This window comes from Triturus cristatus, chromosome 2_1 (assembly GCF_964204655.1).
Source record: "Triturus cristatus chromosome 2_1, aTriCri1.1, whole genome shotgun sequence".
NCBI lineage: Eukaryota > Metazoa > Chordata > Amphibia > Caudata > Salamandridae > Triturus > Triturus cristatus.
The window spans coordinates 1,044,536,308-1,044,560,189 of record NC_140581.1 but is presented as its reverse complement, the minus strand read 5'-3'; the positions used below and the strand labels follow the sequence as shown (position 1 = coordinate 1,044,560,189).

The 23,882-nt window shown below is 45.1% G+C and overlaps 1 protein-coding gene across 1 annotated transcript in view; it reads right to left on the bottom strand.

Annotated features, from left to right (window-relative positions):
• Window positions 1-23,882, bottom strand: part of LOC146866318 (ovochymase-2-like) — a 537,690-nt gene that overhangs the window by 52,757 nt on the left and 461,051 nt on the right. The window contains exons 21-23 of the mRNA XM_085635459.1: window positions 15,396-15,508; window positions 11,418-11,512; window positions 2,840-3,114 (exon numbers count right to left, since the gene is read on the bottom strand). Of these exons, the coding sequence (XP_085491585.1) occupies window positions 2,840-3,114; window positions 11,418-11,512; window positions 15,396-15,508 (483 nt within the window). The remainder of the gene's footprint in view (window positions 1-2,839; window positions 3,115-11,417; window positions 11,513-15,395; window positions 15,509-23,882) is intronic.

Here is a 23,882-nt window from a genome sequence, read left to right as displayed (position 1 = left end):
AACTTCGAGAGTCCAGACGCAGTTGCCGCCACTCGAAAAGGCCTGGAGGAACACCAAATCCACAAAAGCCTACAACAACTTTAGAGCCGCCACCAACGGCCCAACACCAACTCATCAGAGAAACGAGGCAAAAAGCGATTGAAGACAGAAACTCCACCCATGTGCACAACAGCAAGGAACTCTTCAACATCATCAAGGAGTTCGCCCAACCCACCAGCGAGTCTACTGACATCCCTCCCTCACAAGACCTCTGCGACAAACTCAGCACCTCAGCACCACTAAATCAAGAGCATCTATGACAACTTTGACGAAGACAGCCAACACACTGAACCCTCACCAACCATCTCCGACACCCGGAAACCAGAGATTGACAACTGGACAGCCCTCACCACCGAAGACACACTGAAGACAATGAAGCCAATACACTCAGGGCCCCCCACGGAACCCTGCCCCCACCACAACTTCAGCAGAGCCGCCGACACCATCGCAACCATGCTCCGCCACACCATCAACCGCTCCCTCAAGACCGCCTCGTTACCCGACGACTGGAAACACGCCGAGGTCAACCCCCTCCTGAAGAAACCCTCTGCAGACCCCACTGACCTCAAAAACTACAGACCCATCTTCCTTTTCCCGTTTCCAGCAAAAGTCATTGAGAAAGCCATCAACAGCCAACTCGCCACATTCATCGAAGAGCACAGCATTCTCGACACTTCCCAATCCAACTTCAGAAAAAAACACAGTATGGAAACCGCCCTCCTCGCCGCAACAGACGACATCTGCACCCTCCTGGACAAAGGAGAAACAGTAGCCCTCATCCTCCTCGACCTCTCAGTGGTGTTCAACACAATCTCTCACCGCACCCTAATTCGCAGACTCCACGACGCAGGAATCCAGGACAAGGCCCTCGACTGGATCCGCTCCTTCCTCTCCAGCAGAACGCAGCGGGTCAGACTCAACCCTTTCCTCTCAGACACCTACCACCTGCGGAGTCCCCCAGGGCTCCTCCCTCAGCCCGACGCTCTTCAATGTCTACATGGCTACGCTCGCCCCCATCGTCAGAACCTATGGACTCAACATTGTATCATACGCAGACGACACCCAACTCATCCTTTCTCTATCCAACGGACCAACACCACCAGACACAACTTTCGAGAAGGCATGGGAGCCGTCGCCAAATGGATGAAAAACAGCTGCCAACAACTAAACACCAACAAAACTGAAGTACTCATCATGGACCCAAACCCAGACACCTGGAGCGGCACCTGAGGGCCCCCCGCCCTCGGAAACCCACCAACCCCCACGTACCACGCACGCAACCTGGGAATCATCCTGGACTCCAAGCTCAAAATGGACCGCCAGATCAACTCCTTCTCGTCTTCCTGCTTCCACACCCTCCACCTCCTTCGTAAGATCAAATGGATCCCCCTCGAACACAGAAAGACCGTCACTCATGCCCTGGTCACCAGCAGACTCAACTACGGCAACGCACTCCATGCCAGAATAAACAAAAACCTCACCCGCAAGCTACAGAACATCCAGAACGCTGCCGCAAGACTGATCCTCAACCTGCCAAAACACTGCTACATCTCCCAGCACCTGCGCTCACTCCACTGGCTCCCCGTCGAGGCGAGAATCACCTTCAAGATACTCACCCACGAACACAAGGCCCTCCATGGCACCGGACCAGCATACCTGAACAGCTGACTCAAATTCCACGCACATCAAAAGACCCTACGATCAGCCCATCTCTCCTACGCCGTGGTTCCCCGCACCAGAAAGACCAGATCGGGTGGCTGCTCCTTCTCCTTCCTCACGGCCAAAGACTGGAACGCCTTTCGGCTCCACCTCAGACAGACAACATCGCTCCCCATCTTTGCAAGAAACCTCAAACCTGGCTCTTCGACAGACCCCCTTCTTGATGGATTGGATTCTGCACTCCCCCCCCAGCGCCTTGAGACCCTCACGGGTGAGTAGTCACGCTTAACAAACTCCTGATTGATTGATTGATTGAGAACGTCATATGCACCTGTGCTGATTTTTGGTCTTGGGCAGGACTTCTGCCTTGCTTTCACTCACAGGAAAATCTAGTCTTGAAATTGGCTGAGTTACCTGTCTGGAAAGGCACCATAAAGTCAACTTTGGATCAGCTGCTCCATGGGTAATGGGGGCCATCTAAGATCCCTTTCGACAGGGCTATTGTTGCATTTCTTAAAAAGGCACTCGCTAAACAACTTATACAGCAATTGTCCTCATAACAGTGCCTATTTTCAACCTACCTAATTTAGGTAACATACATAAGAAGCAGAGCTCTACCGAGATGGAAAGCTGTTTAGAAGGAATTATTTTGAAGCCAACCAGTCAGGCTTCAGGAACACTTATGGGATGGATACTACATTCTTCTATTTGGTCAAGACTTAATTATGCTCATAGATGAAAGATGTATTCCAGACTTGGCATGATAGACCCATTAACTGCTTCCAATACCTTTGATCATGTAGTATGGCTACTGCATCTGTAGGACATAGTGGGTGTCAAGGGGGTTGTTGTGCAGTTGGTCACCATATTCCTGCAGGCCTGGATCCAAAGGGATGTTGTTGTATCCTTTGTCCGCCTGTGATTGAAGGGAGGCTCAAGAGGGGTACAACCATGGAACACACATTGGGGCGAAAGGAGGAGTGGAGGTGGTGGAACATTGAATGTCATCTGTTTGTTGGTGACAGAAGAAAAATGAAGGGTTGTGTGCTATATAGTGTTTGTAGTCAAATGATAGTCTGGCTCATGATAGAAAGAGGCTTGTGCACAGCAAACCCAAGCCGCCTTGATATAAACCATTTACCTTTAGTGGCGCCCCAGCCAGTGGCATAGCACAGCTCCCCTTGTGGCAGAATGTCATCTGTGCGAGGCAGGCAGATTGAAGATATCGCTTGTGTAAAGTTCACCTTCTCTTTCAAGTGAACCAGAGCAACGTCATTGGAGTGATCTTTTGTGGTGGAAAAGGTGAAGTCCTCATGGCTGAAGATAGCATCAATGCTGACGCACTTCTCTGAGGGCTCAGTGACATTCATGTTGTGCTTCCCTAGACATACACGCCACAAGTTTACGTTTGTGGGCCTGTAAAAAGGAAAAGAGAGGAGAAATCATGGCAAACAACGCTATTTACCATTAAATTTTTTTTCAAATTCTCCAGAATAGTTTTGCTGGAGTAGCAATGAATGTTGGATATATACCGGTATATCATGCACAAAAGGAGACAGCAGAAATAAGTATTGATGAAAGACATTTTGGGGCTTATTTATCAGAGGGTTGCACAATGTTTGCACCACTCACCACGTTATGTGTGACGCAAACCTGTGAGTGAGATTTTTAAAGCCTTCAAAACCTTTGCTTGGCTTAAAAAATCTGGAGCTATCCAACACAGCACAAATCTCTGCTTTGTGTTACATGGGAAGGTGTTCCATGGGAGCTGCCTGGGTGTTCCCACGCAACTCCCATGGATTTTGAGCATTCCCCAGATTTACAGGAACTTGTAAACCTGGGAATGCACCAACATCTTACACCGTCCCATGGGAGGTGTAACGAGGAGAAATGGCTCCTCGTTTCTTCCTCTTTTTAAATATGCTGCACAATATACCACACATAGAAAGAGGAATATTCCTCCCAGTATTGCCTTTGTGCAGGAAGATGTCCCTTCCTGTACAAAATCAATCCTTCATGCAACACAGACACCCTTGCACCATGGTGCAAGGGTGTCTGCATTGGTGCTAGGCTTCCAAAAGTGCGCCAGAGCAAGGGAAAGGGCAGGAGTGTGCTGTATTGCCTTAAATACAGCTCATTCATGCCCTTTACTTTTCACACAGTTTAGCGCGGCAAGGCGACTTGCTGTGCTGCATCAAAAACTCATAAATGACCCCCTCAATTGCTTCAAAAATCTTAATTGGCAGTTTGGTGGTCTGTCTGAGATTAGGGGGCCGTCTGTTGCGTATTCAGCTGTCTGCCAGCATGCCTGGCCTCCTCATACTATCTCAAACCATACACCAGGGACTTCCTTGCCAACCACAAATGTCTTGTAATGGAGCTTTCTATATGACTGTACCATGTGAAGGTCCCAGTAAAGACAGCCAGGCACCACCAAATCAAATTCATGATCATAATTCACACTGTAAGAAATGACAGCTGAAACAAAGGGGCATATCAACAAGGGGCGGCGATAATATCGCCGCTTTAGAGCCCGTTTTCGGGCGAAATGCGGCGATAATATTATCACATTATCAACAAGGACACGCTAGCGCGTATTTCCTTGCATTAGCGCCCCTTGTCAGCACGCCTCCCATCGCATCGCTAATGAGATGCAAAGGAGGCGTGCCTGACAAAACACCATGGGAAAATATCGCTAACCCAGCTTCGTCATATTAACAATGAGGGTTAGTGATATTTGAAATCGTGTTAAGTATGCCTTAATGCAGGAATTTAACGTCTGTTAAATTCCTGACTCAGGCATACCTAACAAGGGGGGTGGATTGTGTGGCTAAGACCACAGGCCCTATCACCAAGGATATCGCCGTTTTCCATGGAACATTTGTGGAAAACCAGCGATGTTCCATGGAAAACCCTGCTATCACTGGATTTCTTATCGCCTTTGAGATAAGCGTTGATAATGCAACGCTATCTCAGCGATTTAATCCAGCGATGGCCGGCGATAAAAATAACAGCGCTAAGCGCGCTTTGCGATATTTACCGCAACTCCTTGGTAATATGCCCCAAAGTGTTTTGCCAACTGTGTCAGGGAATCTACACTGGTAGCTGAAAGACACAAGACACCACAATGACACCTCCCTGGGGTTTATGAAAAATGAAATCTGAGCTGCACCATCCTTGATGTTCGTACAGCGCCAAGACGCCTCCGGGTACTCACTGCACCAGACCAGTCATTCATGTCATCGCACGGCATCAGCTATAAAGTTAATGATAGTGACTGGGCCACCATATATGGGCGATCACCCAATTGGTCAGGCTAGAAATGTGTGGTCCCAAGTTTAGAACTTCCTCTACTTTCATGGCGTTTAACTAAAGATAGTTGATACGCATCTAATCGCTAATGAATGATGTGCGTGAGCAGACGTAGGCAGCAATTCCATGACAGCCCAATCCTGTCTGAAAGGGATCTGGGTGCTAGGTCTAGAAATGAATGGCAGGAACCTGGTTGAGATGAAACAATGGTATTGGGCAGCCATAGATGTTCATAAAATGAGCTGTTAAGGTAAGCTATAGAAAACACCACGGGAAAATGGACGAAATTGTGACAGATCGGGAGGAATCGTGACAACCCGAGTCCACTCAGCTCAGAATGCTTGAATGGAGTCCAACACTCCCTGAAAGGCAATGTAGGAAGCTGCAGCACTAACGTCCATCCACATGCTTAGATTACGGCACTTATGACAACTCACAGACCGGAAGAAACTTCCTATAACAACTATCTTCTGGTAATTTTATTCTCCTCCATCATGAGTAACTTCCTCAGTTCATCATCAAATTACTTTATTTCGGTCACAAACAACCTTAGAAAGTACGGTACGTCACAGATAAGAACGACTTCCTCAGGTGTTTGATCCAGGTCTCAGACTAGAGAGTAACTAAAAATCGACTTTGAAATGGGTCTCTTTTGGGTTCTATAGTCATGTCGCTATCTTTACTGTCGAAACCACTGATCAGTTATTCCATGTCAGCGATGCAATCACTGTTTATACTTCAGGTTTTATTTAATCGTGCATTCCTTCAGTATTTGCTTTTTTTCCAGTCGTTGTATTTCTCTATTTTTTCATCCAACATGTATGGCTCTTTCACAGTGCATTCTTTGAACCGAGTAGCCTTCAGGCGTCTGAGTGAGTTCAGGTTGCGGGTGGATGACAATGACCACATACGACTGAGAGATCTGTAACTTATGTAGAGGGCACTGAGAGTTTTTCACAGGGTCATTCAATGTGTAATAAATATGTGCAGAGCACAGTACAGATTTACTAAGGACTTATGTTGTGCTAGCGTGACGCAAGTTGTAGCAAGGCAACGCAAGTCCTAAAAGGTGAACAACCTTTACAACGAAACTATTACAACGCACTACACTTACAACTAAATTTTTACAACGCAACATCCACTACAACGCATTCCATTACATAGCATGACACTACAACGCATGTTTAAAAACTACCTTTACAACGCATTCCATTACATCGCATACTACCTTTACAACGCATACCATTACAACGCAATCCAACACTTACCCTACTGTTGCACCCCCTGGAGTTAGAATAGTAATTTTTACCCCTATACTATGCGTTGTAATGGTATGCGTTGTAAAGGTAGTATGCGATGTAATGGAATGCGTTGTAAAGGTAGTTTTTAAACATGCGTTGTAGTGTCATGCTATGTAATGGAATGCGTTGTAGTGGATGTTGCGTTGTAAAAAATGCGTTGTAAGTGGTATTTACAAATCTACGCAAGGAGCCATTGGAGCAGCTTCGCGTGACTGTAAAGAAATGTAACGCAATGTAGCTACCAGCGATGCTTGGCATTACATTTTGTAGGGGAAGGTGTTCCATGGGTGGAGCATGGGAATTCCTGTAATCCACCCATGGAATTTGACGCAATCCCAGATTTAGTAAAACTGGGATTGCTGAAAAATGGTGCACCTAAAACAGAGAGGCCCCATGAGGAGAAATTTTATAATGTATTGCAATGAGAAGAAATATCTTTGTTTCTCCTTGGAATTTCCTCTTTTCACCTGTGCCACAATCTGCAGCACACATAGAAAGAGGAAATTGCTTCTAAGGATTGCTTTTATGCAGGAAGGTATCCCTTCCTGCACAAAAACAATCCTGTCCACAAAGCAGTAACCCTTGCAGAATGGTTCAAGAGTGCCTGTGTTGGCGCTAGACAGCACACAGTACATCAGTACTAGAATGGAGCTGAAGTGCACCATAGGTTAGTAGATATGGTTTATTTATGCTCTCTATTGTTCACCCAACACAGTGTAGCAAATTTGCTTGCTGCCCGATACAGTGGCATAACGAAACTTGAGGGGACCCCCCTGCAATGTAGAAGAGGGCCCCCCTCCTCCCTGGGCCACCACCTATCACTTTTGCTGAGGGGGGGCCCTGGAGTTCAGCGCCCTTACGCACCACGGTGGCTGCTGGGGCTTTTGTTACATCACTATCCCTGCATTGCGTGAAACATTTGGAAATATGCCCCTAAAGGGTTGGGGGCCCCCTGAGCTGCAGTGGCGTTTGTTAGGTCCCTGCGTGGACACTGCTTTGAATTGATATTAGTTTTAAGCATCTTGCTGCTCAGTCGATCACTGTTTTCTATGGATTTAGTCATGCCAATCCCACCTATATATATAATGGCACCAACTTGTGTTGCATTAGGGCTCAACCACCGCTGCTAGATTTCCATTAATACTGACTTGATCCAAAGATGCTGGTTATGTAGTGAACCAATAAAGGACTGTGCCGGAGAGTTAGACCTGTCGGCCTTAGCGTGGCCTTTCCTCAAATGTTTTACCTTAGTCCTGCCTATTTTTCTGATCTAGTTTTTGTTGGTCTTAGGACTCTGTGCACTTTACCAGTGCTAAATTATGTGTGTTCACTCCCTAAAACATGACAACATTGGCTTATCTCCAATTGCCATATTTAATTTACTTATAAGTCCCTAATAAAGTGGTACTACATGCATCCAGGACCTCTTACATTTAATGCTACTAGTAGGCATACAGCACTTGGTGTGCCACCCACTCAAGAAACCTTGCAAACCTATCTCAGACCTGCTATTGTAGCCTGTGTGTGCAGTTTTAAACTGTCATTTTTGCATGCCTTTTTAAAACATATGTCAGGGCCAAGGTTCAATATATTTAAAACGTAGAACTAGTAATTTTAAGCTTTACATGTCCTGAAAGTGAAAAACTCTTACATTTGTTTTTCACTAGTACAAGGCCTGCTTTACTCACAGGATAACATCGGAGTTACCTTATTACATTCCATAAGCTGTATTGTCCCAAGGAGAACAGGCAAACAGTTCATGTTTGTTGTCTTTTGAACTGTAATGAATAATCCTCTCTTCTGGTGAAGTCGGATTTTTGGTTGCAATTTTGAAAATATCACTTTTAAAACATTGGCATTTTCCTGCGATAGCATTTAGTACCAGTCATCTGTCTTAGGGTCACATGATTGGGATTAGTTGGCAGTTGGTCTTTATGTATTCCTCCTAGACAGGCCACACACTATAGAGATCTTAGGTGTGCCTGGGTGGGTCATCATTGGCAGGATGGGAGGGCAGAGTTAGGTACAGCACCACTTACACCTGAATAGGCTGTGTTCTGTCTTCACACAAAGGTTTGCATACCCCCACTAGTTAGTCTGTAGCCAGGGCAGGGGAGGCAGTAAACCTGCGCACTTTAAGGGTCAACCTCTAGAAGCTTCTCCCACTTCAAAAAAGGCACCAGGTCTTAATATTAGACCTCAGACACCAACTTTTCACTACAGTTCTGGACCTGTGTAAGACCCAGCCAGTAAGAAGAACTGTTGTACTGCTGAAAGGACTGCCACTGTGCTGGACTGCTGCCCTGAAGGACTGCTGCCTGCTGTGCTGACATGCTGCCTGCTGTTTTCCTGCCTGGGTAAGAAGAACTGGACCTGCTATCTGGACCCAGAACCACCTGAGTGACTACAAGGGCTAGTCTCTTATAACCAGCCCCTGGACTTTGCAACTGTGAGTTCTACCCTACCAAGTGGTGTCACTACAGTCCTGGACCCTTTGAAAGAGTGCCTGAAGATGATCTGCCTGCCCTTCTTTGGATCCAGCAGCACCTACAAATCTCCTTTTCTGCGTGGCACAACCCCAAGCAGAACTGACACATCGTCTCTGCTATGAGGATCCTTCCACTGCAAGAACTCTGCATCAATCTCGCAGCCTGCTGTCACTTCAGAACCAGCCATTTCGCGGCACATCCTCGACGTAAGATTTAGCATTGCAAGCTTCCCTTATTGATGGCCTTCTGACTACGATGCAGGACCTCACATCACAACCCAGCTGCTCTTCAGAAGCGATGCTGCGTGACACATCTCTGACCCAGACCTTCAATCGCATCGCCTTGGCTACGCTACACATTGACGCGAGACCTCGCAACACTTCACAACCAGGATTTAATGTACTCTTATTGAGGGGGCCTAACTGGATCCCTGTAGCCTTTGTGTGCTCCATTGCGTTTGGCCGTATCTTCAGACTTTGTCCCGGTCCAGCGCAACCAGATATCCACAGTTGTCACTTTATGCTTTTGGGTGCTATTTCCGCTGATATCTTAAAACTTGCATACCTCCTGTTCTACTGATTGGTCTTTGTCATTTTGGTCTTGTTTTGTTTATTAAAAATGACTATTTTTTTAAAGTTGGTGTGAGGTCCTTCTTGTGTGGTGTTTTCATGTTATTACCGTTTGAACTGTTGCATAAATACTTTACACACCTTGCCTCTAAGGTAAGCCTGAATGCTTGGTGCCAAGCAACCAGAGGGTTGAGCACAGGCTAATTTAGGGTTGCTTGTGACTTTAAAACTGATAAGAATTTGTGGTTGCTGCAGAAAAGGGTTTCACCCTCTCAACCTGTAACCTAATTTCATACAAGGAGTCACACTAAGGGTCTTGATCATCAGAAAATAGTATCCTAGAGCTGCCTCAGTGATACCCCAAAGAAAATAATACCCACATGGAATGAAAGGTCTATAATAGCACAGGGAACAGTCGTTGACTGTCCAATTAAAAAACGGAAGCAGAGTTGAATTTATGACAGTGTCACATCGCTGCGATATAAAACAGCAATGCAACACTTTTCACTGCGCCCTCCTTGCGACACCATGGATGCGCCGTACTACCTGTACGGCACTCCATGTCGCAAGGAGTAACAGACACATCAGGAATCCTGACGTATCTGTTGGTGCAAAACTCACGCATTGCTGGAGTTGTGTCATAGCATGACGCAGCTCCAGCAATGCATGGGGGAGGCTATAACCATTGGACAGTGTCACCCTTACGCCTGCTATGAGGCAGGCATAAGGTTTTGACGCAGTGGCATCCTAGAAGTGGCGCAAAAAAATCTGATAGATTTTACAGCGCCACTTCTACGAGGCTTTCTTGCGAGGGAACGCCCGCCCTGCAAACATTATACCTGATGTAGGTATAAAATGTGGCGCGAGGGTTTACAAGGTGACGCATCCACCTAGATATGTCACTTTGTAAATATGGCGCAACGTAGCGCATTGTTTACGCTGCTGCATCACAATAAGTGACGCAACAGTGGTGCAAAAGTGTCGCAAGGGGATCATAAATTAGCCTCTCACTCTTTTGGGATTCCTACTTTTTAGAGTCCAAAAAATACCAACGGAGTACTCATGGAAAACAGTCATCGTTTTCCAGGAGTTGTCACGTGTAAAAATTGAGCATGTGGAACTTTCCACAAGTGGAAAAATCCCAAAATGAAAATCTGATGCAAATATGCTTTATGCATTTATCTTTTCTTATTCACATATCAAATGTTATTTTCCATGGAGGAATGCCTTCACCTATTAAACACAGATGAGTTCTCTCCCTCTATTTAAACACATACTGCTGATCATTACAGGAGTAAAATGTGAAACATTTCCAGATAGAAACTACTGCAAGGCAAATATCCAAACCCACCCATGTTCACCCACTTTGAAGGTAGAACTACCCAGGAGTGCCCACAAACATGCCCGAAAACTAAAGGGGGGATTTACTTAAAATTCACGCAACGCAGTGCAGCAAGACAAGTTGTTGACTGTGCTGCATGAATGGAGCTGGAAAAAGCTGTATATACTAAGATATGACGCTCTTCATTCCTGGGTTTATTACTTTGGGTAAATCTAGGAATGTACCAAAATCAATGGGTGGATGCACGGGAGCGCCCACGCTCCACCCAATGGAACCCATTCCAAACAAAAGGTAACATAAGGCAGCGCAATGTGCTGTGGTGCATTACTTTCTATTTACTAAATCACAAAATCCATGCAAAGTGGCTTTGCATGGCTTAGTAAAAAACACAAAAGTGTTTTTTTGTCAGGGCTGCACCACAATAGTGATGCAGGCCGATGCAAAATCATGGTAAATCTGCCTCTAAATCTGCTAATGCAGAAATCCCGTTATACTGACGAAAAATATTTATTCACATATTCTTTGGCAAAAGGGTCATTAATACAATTAGGAGCGCCTATATGCTACTCATTGACAGATACATTCTGGTGGCTCTATAGTCTTAGGTCTTCAGTCCTAGGGGATGCAAAAATAATTGTATTCTACTTTATATATTACATTTAGGAAATCAGGAGAGACAGTGAAAATAATTTTTAAAAACTCTCACGAAGTCAAGCAGCGTGCAGCCAGAAGAATCCACTCTTCATGGATGAGGGAGCCACCACATTTGTGCTTGAACTGTAGGATCGCCAAAGCACGGCTCTGCAAAAAGCAAATACAGAAATGCTGTAAAATTACAGTAGAAAAGGCCTGTCCAACTAAACTGCATTATCTCCAAAGGAAGCCTTATGTTTGAAATATGTCCAACAGAGGACATAATTTCCTTCATTTTTTGACAATGACGAAACAATTGCATGAATGGCCATAGACCCTCATTACAAATTCAGGGATAGATTTCCATCCTGGCTCAAGAAGGAGTTGGCACCAGGACCGAAATTCTGAGATGAGCAGTAGGGGAGGGGTAGGGGCAGGGCAGGGGAGGAAAGAAGGGCAGTGCAGCTAGATTACGAGAACCTGCTGTGGAAGCACCAATTCCACACCAATAGCGCTGCTGTCGCCAGACAATGATGTGAGCATCACTAGAGAGGGGCTTTGACTCCGCCCACCTGCTGGGAGCCAGGAGTACATGCTTTGATTTGGCAAAGGTTGTGTGCTTCCACAAAGAAGTGCTTGCCATCCATACAGCTGTGATCATTTTGTTTATTTGTCCAGCTGCCTGAGCTGTGAACTTTCAGGGGCACACACACATGTCATTGTAATGCTACTAAAGTGTCTTAGATAACTAGATAATTTATGGTGTTTTTCTCTGACTGCAGCACACATGGGAGGAGGGCAATCATTGAGCTACATGCATGTTAAGGTCTGGCTTAATGGTGCAACTGTCACCTAACCTTTTAACCTACACTAATACTATTCTACAGCTCTTATCTTCTACACAAATACTTATCCATCCCCCAGGATATTTACTGGTAATGCTTCACATTTCCACACAACATACCTTTAAAGCCAGACCTATTGGCATTGCCAATGCGCGTTAGTTTTAATGAGGAAGACTCGAAATCAGACGCAATTGCTGCGTCTGGTTAGTAACTCGTCCTGGGCTATTGGTAATTTCCAGGTGTGGCTAATAACTGTCATAATCTTTATTTCGGTTGTAAAACCATAAAAAATACACACATATTCTTCCTTAGCAATGGAGCCCATGATACAGTTAGCACAAGTAAAAGTAGATATTTAATACACCAGGTTCAAATGGTCAAGTGTCACGTAATGAGACAGCGAACAGCAAAGTAGCTATCTTCTGGTTCGCGAACGAAGGGGCATCAGCTGGAGTTGAACATAAAAGATCGACAATCTGGTTGACATAAAGGGGAAAAAGGGAAGGGGCCAAAATGCACCCTTGGTGTACCCCGCACCGGATCTTAATTGGGTCGGTAAGTTGCCCCTGGTTGCCCCACCTCACACGTGCACAGTTATCATCATTGCCACGATCTTGATCACATGATATATATATATAATATCTCAGCTACGGGGTACAATAATACCAGCACTCGCGGGAGCAGTTCACCCTAATTTTATTCTGGTGTAGGTACACACAGACGTGTTTCGGCAACCGCCTTCCTCACCGACAGCGGGCGCCACGAGACGACGTCAATAAATACAGAATTCATTGGTTGCAAAGAAATTCATCATCAACAATAATGGTGAAATGTCCACATGATTCTGGTTTTGGCCATCTTAAAACATGCATTGCTACCCATTGAGCTCATATAATCATACTGTTATGTACAGAGAAAACTCATTATTGCGCCTTGTATGGGCAGTTAGCACCTGATGATTTTGATGCCTCTTGTGTTGCACAGCCCTATTAATTTCCTTATTCCACTCTGTATGGGCATAAGGTGTGCTCACACCGTTCCTTCAAAATGAAGTATATTCGTAAACAATGTATACATGATGTTGTATGATGCCTCCCCATTCCAACAAGTGTCCCCACAAATTCTCAATCCCATAATTTTATGGTTGTGGTGTGCATGCTTATATGCTTAGCCGTCTCATATTATAGGTGTATTGTCATCTCCTCCCCACTGTTCAACCCCATAGGTATCTTGGTCTGGGTGTCAGTGATGTACCTAGATTCTAATCTGTGGAGCATCAGTTGTCTATCTCCTCCTTGTATGTCTTTGGGTACGTGATCCATACAGAAAAATCTCAACCTATCCCTGTTGCTATCATGATGGCTCATAAAATGTCTCGCCACCGGATACGTTACATCCTTGGTGGTGATAGACCTAAGGAGTTCTAAAATCCCTACCTTAGTTGTGTGTATGGTACTCCCAATGTACCTCAAACCAGACGGGCATACTAAACAGTACACCGTGTGGCTGGTGTTGAAATTCATGAACCTGCCAATTTTCTTAGGTTCCCCCAGACCTCATACATCATACGTCAAGACTTTGTGGCTATTTTTACGAGCCTTACATAGGGGAAGAAACCTTTAATTTGTTCAAAACAGGATTGTCTACTCTCTTTCGGACAATGGCTTTGTACGAGATGATCTTTCAATGAACGTGACTTCCTAAATGATAGTTGGGGTGATCCTGGTAGATCCTCCCCTATAATCGGGTCTGTTTTCAGGATGTGCCAATTTCTTCGTAGCGCATTCCTCTTGAGAGCAAGGGTGGGCATTTTTTAGACATTTTTGAAAGAGTACAGGGGGTACTGTGGTGTGCTGGCCCTCATGTGAAAGTTTGTAGATATTTGACCTGACCTTCCCACTACACTCTTGTTAAGCATTGCTTTTTGACACCATCTCTTACGTTGAAGAGGGGATTAGTGATAGTGTTACAGGTCCGCAGTAGTTTTAACATAGCGCCTAAGTGTCAGCCGCGGGACCTGCAGGTAAGAGTGGTAGGACGGTGGGGACCGGTGTGGGGGAGGTGGATTTTGACAAACGATAAAGAGGGAAAATTAAATAAATAATGAATTTTCCCTCATCATCATACGTCAAAATCCCCCATCCCCCCCCACGGGCCCCGTCGCTCTTACCTGCACGGCCCGTGGTTGCTAAGTTTGCCCAGGTTCTGCGTTTGTAAATGTATAATGCACTTATGTAGTTTTGCACCTTGCATTCCTAACTATGTGTGATGGTAAAGGGGCAGAGCAGTTAACTCGCCATTTCAGTATGCAAAATGAAAGGGCAATCAATGCTAATACGGTGGGACACGGCCAAGAAGAAGCCAAGCCCTTAGTATTTTGCTGCTGACTCACAAAAGTGTAACTAAGAATATACTCCAGTTTTCTCTGTTCCTGAACTGTTCATTTCCCTAGAGAGCTTGAGATAGCAGATTTATAGAGCACATGGCACCAGCATGTTGTCTGCAAAGGAAGTTTGCAAACTATTCTTTCGCAGCGAAAAGTGACAAGAAAGTATTATGGGGCATATTATCAAGGACGGCGTTAAAATTATCGCCGGTTTAGCGGCAGCACACTGCCGCTAAAGCGGCGATGATGGGCTTGATAATACGCCCTTGAGAATTCCCATAGAAGCCCAGGTTCACACCAGAACATGGACTTCTATTGGAATTCTCAAGGGCATATTATCAAGCCCATTATTGCCGCTTTGGCTGCAGTTTTCTGCCGCTAAACCAGCGATAATGTTTAACGCCGTCCTTGATAATATGCCCGTGAGAGAGCTTTGTGTGTCTGAGGAGCTATTTAGTGGGATCGTAATGGCTAATTTAATTCTTAGCGCCAGCCATTGCGAAAGGGCACATTATTGCTCATAGGCAAATACTGTTTTCAAGATCTTGTGCCATGTGCATTTTGTATCTGGAAGCCGATAGAGATTTGTCAGTTAGTGGAAACACACCTTTGCCCACGGATCATTTTTCTCCAAATACATTTTCGTTGGTAATCAGGCCCAGCACGTTCCAATAGAAAGGCACTTTATACAAAACCATAACATAATATAACATGGATTTGAACCAAGACAAATGTGCAAGATGCCATTAGCTAAAACAGATATTTCTGTACTTAGGTATATTTCCCTGCTTCAGAGCATGCACTGAGGGCTGGTACTTACTTGCACTGAGACTTGCCAAGGCCATGAATGGGGGATAACTTCTTCGCCGTTAGCTATTCTCCCTTGCAGGGATTTTGGTGTGATTGCCGGAGACCCGCAGTTTGTTGGCCAATCTGCAGAGAAAGATTCAAGGTACAGAGACGTGAAATTGAAAAACGTACTTTAAGGAGAGGGCGCAACCCACATCTGGTGGTAGAGACTACCAGCAAAGAAACCTACAGAACAGAAATTGCAGGTCCAATCCTCGTCACCCTTGTAAAGATTCATATTTATGTAAAACATGTATTTTACCGGTGAGGCTCACACCTGGGGATAATGACCACCAACACAGGGAACCAGGGGTACCACCCACAGTGAATTAAAAGAGCAGCATTTCACAGACCAGAACCCACAGACTGACAATGCAGTGATCAAACAACAACCAATGCGTTTCCGCCGAAACGCATCAGTTTTTTTTTTTAGATCACTGCATGGGGCCTTGATGATCTCTGGACTAATGGATTAAAGCATCATTTGAGCAACCATGGCATGCGCATTTTCTTTCCAGCAAAAGTAGTCCAATGCCGATCATCGCACATGTAATTACAGCTGCCGCAAAGTTCCAAGCCCTCAGATGGGCCTCCGTGTTCACGTTCCCCTCACAATCCAGTACAGTGTCCCCAAATAGAGACCAGTGTTATCAGGTCTCATGGCCCCCATTGACCTGCTGCCAAATATCTCTGCTATATATTTGAGTTGATTATCAACAAGGCCGATAAAGGAGGAAACATAGTCTTGTGGCCTAAGACTATGTATATGGAAGAAGCTTCTTGTCATCTTAATGTTTTGGACGTCTATAGAAAAGTTTCTTTTAATGAACGGAGACATAACAAAGATCTAGTATTCCAAGAATTGGCTCAATGGAAAAGAAATGGGCTATTAACAAAAAATGAATACGTTTTTTTAAAGAATGAATTTCCACTGACTCCTACTATGTATTTCATACCTAAGATCCATAAAAGAGAAACACCTATACCAGGGAGACCAATAATATCTGCACAAAAGGGGCTTTTAGAGCCCATGTCTAAATATGTGGACTTTTTCTTGCATGAATTTGTGGAGGCTCTCCCTTCTTTTATCAGAGATACAGGTCATTTCTTATCGAAAATACAATCAGTGCAATGGGAAGATGACTGTCTCTTGATAGTCATGGATATATGTTTGTTATATACTAGTATCTATCATTCAGATGGTATGAAAGCGGTAGGAGAATACTTAAGTAAGCAAAGTATTCATTACTATGAGCATAATAAGATGATCTTGAAAAGGATTGAGTTATGTCTGACCAGTAATTACTTCATGTTCAACAAAGAAATTTACCATCAGTTACGTGACGAGGCAATGGGGGCATGCTTCTCTCCCAGCTATGCGTGTTTGCACGTTGGCTGGTGGAAGGAGCATGTCCTCAGAACCACCCATAAAGATATGTTTGATGCACATGTACTCCATTGGTGGAGGTTTATTGATGACACTTGCCTAATATGGCGAGGATCAGTAGAAACGTCTAGTCCGTTCATTGATGCTATCAATCACAATGATTTAAATTTTAAACTTCACAGCTAATTTTAGCAATGAGAGAGTGCAGTTTTTGGGTGTGGAGCTATTTATTGAAGGCAATACGATTCGAACTAAACTCCATAGAAAATCTACTGCCGGAAATACTGTACTCCACGCAAGTAGCTCCCACCCCAAACATTTTATTCAGAGTATCCCTGTTGGACTTGGCCCTTTTTGCAGGGTCATCCCTAAACTTCTTGCCTTCCTCCTGCATCTTTTCTGACCTGTTGTTGGCTGTTTTATGACTCTGGGCACTTTACCACTGCTGTTCAGTGCTAAAGTGCATATGCTCTCCCTATTTAAAATATATATGTTGGTTGGATTCCATGATTGGCGTATATGGTTTACTGTCAGACCCCAGGAAAGTGCACCAGGAGTGCTCAGGGCTTGTAAATACAAATGCTGCTGGTGGGCTTGCAGCACTGGTTGTGCCACCCACAGAAGCGGCCTGGTAAAATGTATCTAAGGTCTGCCATTGCAGAACCTGCGTGCAGTCTGGTACTGTCATGCTGACTGGGCAAGTGCACACACTTGCCAGTCCCTAAACCTTCCCTTAATTTCATATTAGTCCCCCCTATGGTAGCCCAAGGGCAGGGTGCATTGTAAGCATAAGGTAGGACAAGCCCTGGTGTGTGTGGCATGTCCTAATAGTGAATTACAGCCATTTTCGTTTTTCACTATTGTAAGGCTACCTGTTCTCCATAGGCCAGAATGGGCTGTTAGAATTGTTACATCCTATGATCCTAACAGACCCAGGGAACATGGTAGAAATTCGAGTTTAGTATGCCTGAACTCAGAATAATAAAATACATCTTTTAGTAAAGTTTATTTTAATATTCTGTGTTTGCAAATACCACTTTTAGAAAGTTGGTATTTGCTTGCCTGACCATTTCAGCCCGCCTCTGCTGTGATGTGTATCTGCCTGTATGGTTGTGTGAGTGACAGGGCTGGTGAAACCCAGAGGGGCAGGGCTAGGTAGCCTGGTGGTGAATAGGAAGATTGGCAGCCAGATGGGCGGGAGGAGTGCACCTGGGCTCTGAATAGGGTTGTGCTCTGCTACCACAATGCTGGCTCCACCTCCTGTGGAGCGGCTGATGTCTCTGCCCTGCACCCTGAATAGAAAGGCAGAGTCATGTCAACAGAGTGCTCAAGAACTGATTTGGACTGGGCAAAGGCCCCTCTACCCCAGAGGAACAAAGGAATTAGGGGTATAAGTATTGGGACCCTGCTCCCAAGAAATTAGATCCTGCTGAAACAAGAAGAACCTCTGCCAGTGGAGAAGGAACTGGGAAAGCTGTAGGAGGAGTAACTGTCCCTGATCTGGGGGATTGGCCTGCAGTGGTTGCCTTGCTGCTGAAGGAGAGGAGAAAGACTGCTAAAGACTTTACTTCAACTTGTGCTTTGAAAAGATCTCCAAGGGCTTGAACTGAGCTTGCCCCCTGAACGAAGTCCCAGGACCAGTGGACTTCACCCCCAGCTCCCCAGAGTCTTTTGGAAGTGCCTGCTGCTGTTGTTGGGCCTTCTGAGGGACTGCGTGTCGCAAGGAGCTGGAAGCGCGACGCAAGGAAGAGAAGCGTGCCGCCGTCAGAGCCGCTGTCGTCGCATCTCGCAGAGAGTGTCGCCGCTGCAGCATCGCATCGAGCGGAAGCGTCTCGCATCATTCCGGAAATGTCTCGCAAGGCCGAAGAAGCGTGTCGCCATCGCAGCCATCGTAGCTGTCGCATTGCACCGCATCGAGAGAAGAGTCTCGCATCGAGGAGGAAGCGTGTCGCCATCGCAGCCATCGTAGTTTTTGCATTGCACCGCATCCAGAAAAGCGCCTCGCATCCATGGAGAAGCATGCCGCCGTCGGAGTCGCTGTCGTCGCATCTCGCAGAAGGGGTCTCGCCGCTGCAGCATCGCATCGAGCGGAAGCGTCTCGCAACGTCGGAGAAGAGTGCCGCTGTCGTCGCATCTCGTCAAAGGTGACGCCGCTGTAGCTGACGCATCGAGTCGAGCCTTCTCGCAACATCGGAGAAGCGTAACGCATCTGGAAGATCCCGTCTTTATTTCTTTTGCACCAAGAACTTCAACGCATCTGCATCGCTGCAACACTGCAGGAAGGTACACCTTCCTGCACACTTTTATGTGCAGGAAGGTGTACCTTCCTGCACATAAACAATCACAAATGGCGATGTGTAACTCCTATGTGTGCTGCATTGTGCACCACACATAGATGTAGCAAATCGTAATTTTTTTAATGATTGTTAATGTGCAGGAAAGGACAACTTCCTGCACATAAACAATCATTCATGTAGTTTTACTGTTTCTATGTGTGCTGCAAATGAATCATTTCTCCTCATTTCACCATGTTAATACCAAGTTTTCCCTGGTCTTTTTTGGCGCTGCCCCATATTTACCCCACCCATGAAAATGTAGGTCAGCGTCAAAATCAAAGGGTGTTGCGGTGGAATGTCCACCGCAACACCCATTGCTCACCCCTTTCACACTAAGTTTAACCTGAAAGGGTGCCTTATTTACAAGGTGGCGTTAAGCTGTGTTAAGTGGCTCAACGCCGCCATGTAAATAAGGCAAAGCCCCTTTCGCCACAGAAATGTTGTAAAAAGCGACGTTCCTGTGGCGTTAGACGCTTTGAAAACATGTCCCCTAGTGTCCAATAATGGGAACTGTGCACATCCAGCATGCCTACGAACAACAGGTGTGATCTCCGGCACAAGGCACTAGAAGACCACATCAATAGATTCAGTGAGCCCATGCACCACTGCCACGGCGCCCCCCCCCCCCACTGTATCCCCACCGCCAGTGGCAGGTTAGCCCTGCACCATATGATTATGGGCAATAGCTCGCTTAATCTTCCCAACAGCCCCTTGACACCCTTAGGGGTAATTGTTTGCGCTCTACAAATACCGGTATTTATTCATATTTAGGCAGCTTTGGGGAGGAGGGGGCGACAAGTCCATCAATCAAAGTAGCGCAGCGCTAGTGCGAGTCGGACCAATGTAGAGATCAGTGTCCCCCCTTTTCGCCTACTTCTGCGTCCCAGCAAATTGCGCAGCTGCAGCGCTAGCCAGTGAATAAATAGAAGTAGCAAGCAGCGTGTCCGACTCGAGCAGCATCTGGTGGCCTCAGTTTAATTAAGGCAGTAAGTAATGATTTCCTTACATTGGACAAGACAAAATAACCAACAACAGATACTAAGCACCTTTGATCTGACCAAATCAAGTTCTTGCCTTGACCTCGTACCTTCTCTTAAACCGGGTCCTTCGCAGCATGTCATATCAGTTAATGGGAGCATGTGGTGTAACGACCAGATCTACTGACCTTAGAACTGCGGAACCCGGTTCGAGTCTCAGCATTGGTTCAACACATCCTGTGATTCTGGGGAAATCACTTAATCTCCCCGTGCCTTCCTAAATTGAATGCGTCCTTTGGATGATACTTAACAGGCTTTGCAGACCTAAACATTTTTTTACTGGAGTCTTGACATGCACAGCACCCTTCTCCCCTCCTGCCCTCTTCTCGGTACAGGAAGACTGACATCGCTTGCCACATAAGACGCAATTGAGGTGTGTGTATTAATTTGTTGAACCCTGCTCGTGTTTGCAATTATAGACCGCATGCCACCTGCGAAGCTGAGATCTCCAATACCCCAATTGACTTCATTCAGCTAACTGTGACGTTCTGGTCCTTCCACTTCATATAGGACAAAAGATGAGCTGACTAGAATGGTCTTAAAATGAGGTGTAAACCCATGGGGAACCATAGTGTTTATTGAGCAGCCGCTTAATGGAGACCCACGTGAAGTGCTGACATTCTGTAAAACAAAGAGATAGACCTTACAAGAAGGGATAGCTTGTAATCTTTACCTACAAACGTAAAAAGGCATCTCCTTTTCAACATTGACTCTCTTACAGACAGTCCTTTGGGATTGGGACTGTAGAATACCCACTACTTGCTACTGTCATGCTGCTCCACTTTAGCCACCATTTTGCATGGAGGCATCCATATTGCGTCTGTGTCTGAAAGACCCCGAAGGGTATCAGAGCGCTTCACAGTAATGGGAGGGGGAACAAAGTAGAGGAACATTAAGGTAAGAGAGGCTAACTTGTTGAACTAATAAGATTGTACATAAATGCAAGCAAAATATAACCTAAAAAGGTAAAGGCAAAACGTAACTTAATAAGTAAGGCAGAGAACCCTAGACATTAACAGTTGATAGGAAAAAAAATTAAAAAACTGACATTTCGAGTACAGACGAGCCATGATCCAGTTAAGGCAGGAACTTGGTCACTAGTATTGTTTTTACTTTCTGTTTGAAAATCGTCGAGTAGGGCATTCTGTGAATTTCCAGAGGGAGAGAGTTCCAGATCATGGGTGCTGCGCCTGAGAAGGCTCTGAGTCTCGTTTTCTTTTTGCGAAAAGTCTGCGGTTTGAGTAGCAATGAAGTGGCACTTCTGGAAGGTCGGCTACCACCTGATAATTCCAATTTTTGAGCCAGGTATACAAGGTGCTTTGAAATGGAGGGCTTTGAGCGTCAGACAAGCAATCTTTAGTTGTATTCTTGCTTTGTAGGGTAACCACTTTAAAGATCTTAAGGCTGGGAAAATGTGCTTGTTTCTTTTAGTGTCAGTCATCAGCCTATCAGCAGCATTCAAGTGAAGCTCTAAGTGGGGCAAAGGTATATTTGGGGAGGCCACAGAGTGTTGCACTTCATAGTCTAGCCTAGGTAGGACAAGTGCTTGTACCACCTGCTTGAAGTTCTCTTGAGGGAGGAATGGTTTTAGGTTTCTAAGAGTCCTTTTTTTTTTTTTTTTTTTTTTTTGAAACCGTTTATTACAAATCTCAAGAATATACAATTATGGGCCCACAACCTTCCGGCCGGCCGCTAGGAATGGCAGAAACATATGGCATACGTTCATAGAACCCTTGGCATTACAAAGGAGCATAAGCAGGAGTCATCAACATCATGGGCCACAGCCATAATACGTCACAGTGCGGTTTCATTTTATACAAACAACAAAAAAACAACACCCACAAGGCTACCCTACAGTCGAAAGTAGCAGCACGTGCTCCCCAATGGGGAACCCCAACTATTAGAGGAGTCCAAAGAGGGGAAGGGAAACAGAGCGAGGACTGGGGGAAACCTGTGCCCGGGGCTAGGGGAAGGGGTCAGCTAAGGGGACGGGGCTGGTGAGGCAGCAGGCAGCAATGGTGGCGCGCAAATACTCCCACGGTAGGCGTTCCAGGGGCCCCACACTTTCACCCATGTCGCAGGCTTACCCCTCGCCACATACACCACCTTTTCTCGAAACATGCACCAGTCCATGTGCTCTTTCCAGGCCGACACCGTCGGGGGGTTCTGGGATCCCCACAGTTGCGCAATGTCACGCTTAGCAATCATATATCCCAGAGTCACCCACCACGTTTGCGGAGCCGAGTAGTCAGTTGGTTCCCACACATTCAACAGGCATCTCCTCGCTTCCGGCACTAAGAGTCCTTATTTGGTGATTTGCACCCTTGCACATCTTACTAATATTTTTCTTCATGTTCAGGTGTGAGTCCAGGGTGATTCCCAGGGATTTTGCTGAGTCGATGATAACCGGGGAGCAGTTGAAGGTAGTAAGGTGTTTCATCCATAGGTCAATCTTGAGGGTGTGCTTAGGAGGGGAAATGAGAAGGAATTCTGTGAGATGAGGTCTTCAGACAAATTGATTTTCAGATAAAGTTGCGTGCCAACCGCATACATATGGAAAAGAATGTTCATGGATGATAGAACATTCGCTAGTGGTTCCAGGAAAAGATTAAAGAGTATAGGAGAAAGGGTCGAGCCTTGCAGAGCCCCCAAGGAAACTGCAGACGGGTGGGATAAGGTATGGTTCACCTTAACTCTTTGGGATCTATTGTGAAGGAAGGAAGAGAACCATTGCAGTACGAAGCCAGAGAAGCCTATCCTGTGTTCCAGAATAGGCAGAAGGTTGCTGTGATTAACCGTGTCGAATGCAGAAGAGAGATCAAGGAGGATTAAGAGGCAGGATTAACTATGGTCTAGCATGTTTAATATATCATCAATGATGTGGATGAGTGCCGATTTAGTACTGTGACCACTTCTAAAGCCAGATTGGTATTGATCCAGGAGACTGAAAGTCTCGATGTGCAAGCAAAGTTGCGACTGGAAGCATTTTTTTTAATGTGCTCGTCTTCTGGTACTTGAGAGTCACCAGTGCCAGTTGAGGATGTGGTGAAGCAAGTGCAAAAGTGGGTGGAGCTGGGGGAAATGGGTATGGCCTCCTAAAAAATTGAGCACCTGCACTTAATATTTTACATATTATGCACTGTGTGTACATATACACATATTAATATATATATATACATATATATATGTATATATATATATATATATTAATATGTCTTTGTGTGCTTTCTATAGTAGTCAATTAAAAAATATTTTTATATAATGTCAAATATGTAAAATGTATATTTTGAAACATTAGCATTTCATTTTGTATATATGCAATAAAAACACACACACATATGTATCTGTGTTTATATAAGTATATATTTATATATAGTATTAAATATTATTTACATATATTTAATATTTAATTTACTTTATATTAATGTTATATATTAAAATATTTAAGATGTACTATTTTAAACTGTACAAATATATATATATATATATATATATATATATATATATATATATATACCAATCGCAAGTTTCCCAACATTGAAGGTACCTCACACGGCATGTGTTGAACTCTTTATTCCACAGGATAGCATTTGACACAACTTCGGAGCCTCAGTGCGAGTTCGATTCAATATGCCACTCAGAGTCCCAACGCGTTTCGGGCGTGCTCGCCCTTAATCACAGGAAATGGCTCCAGAGGA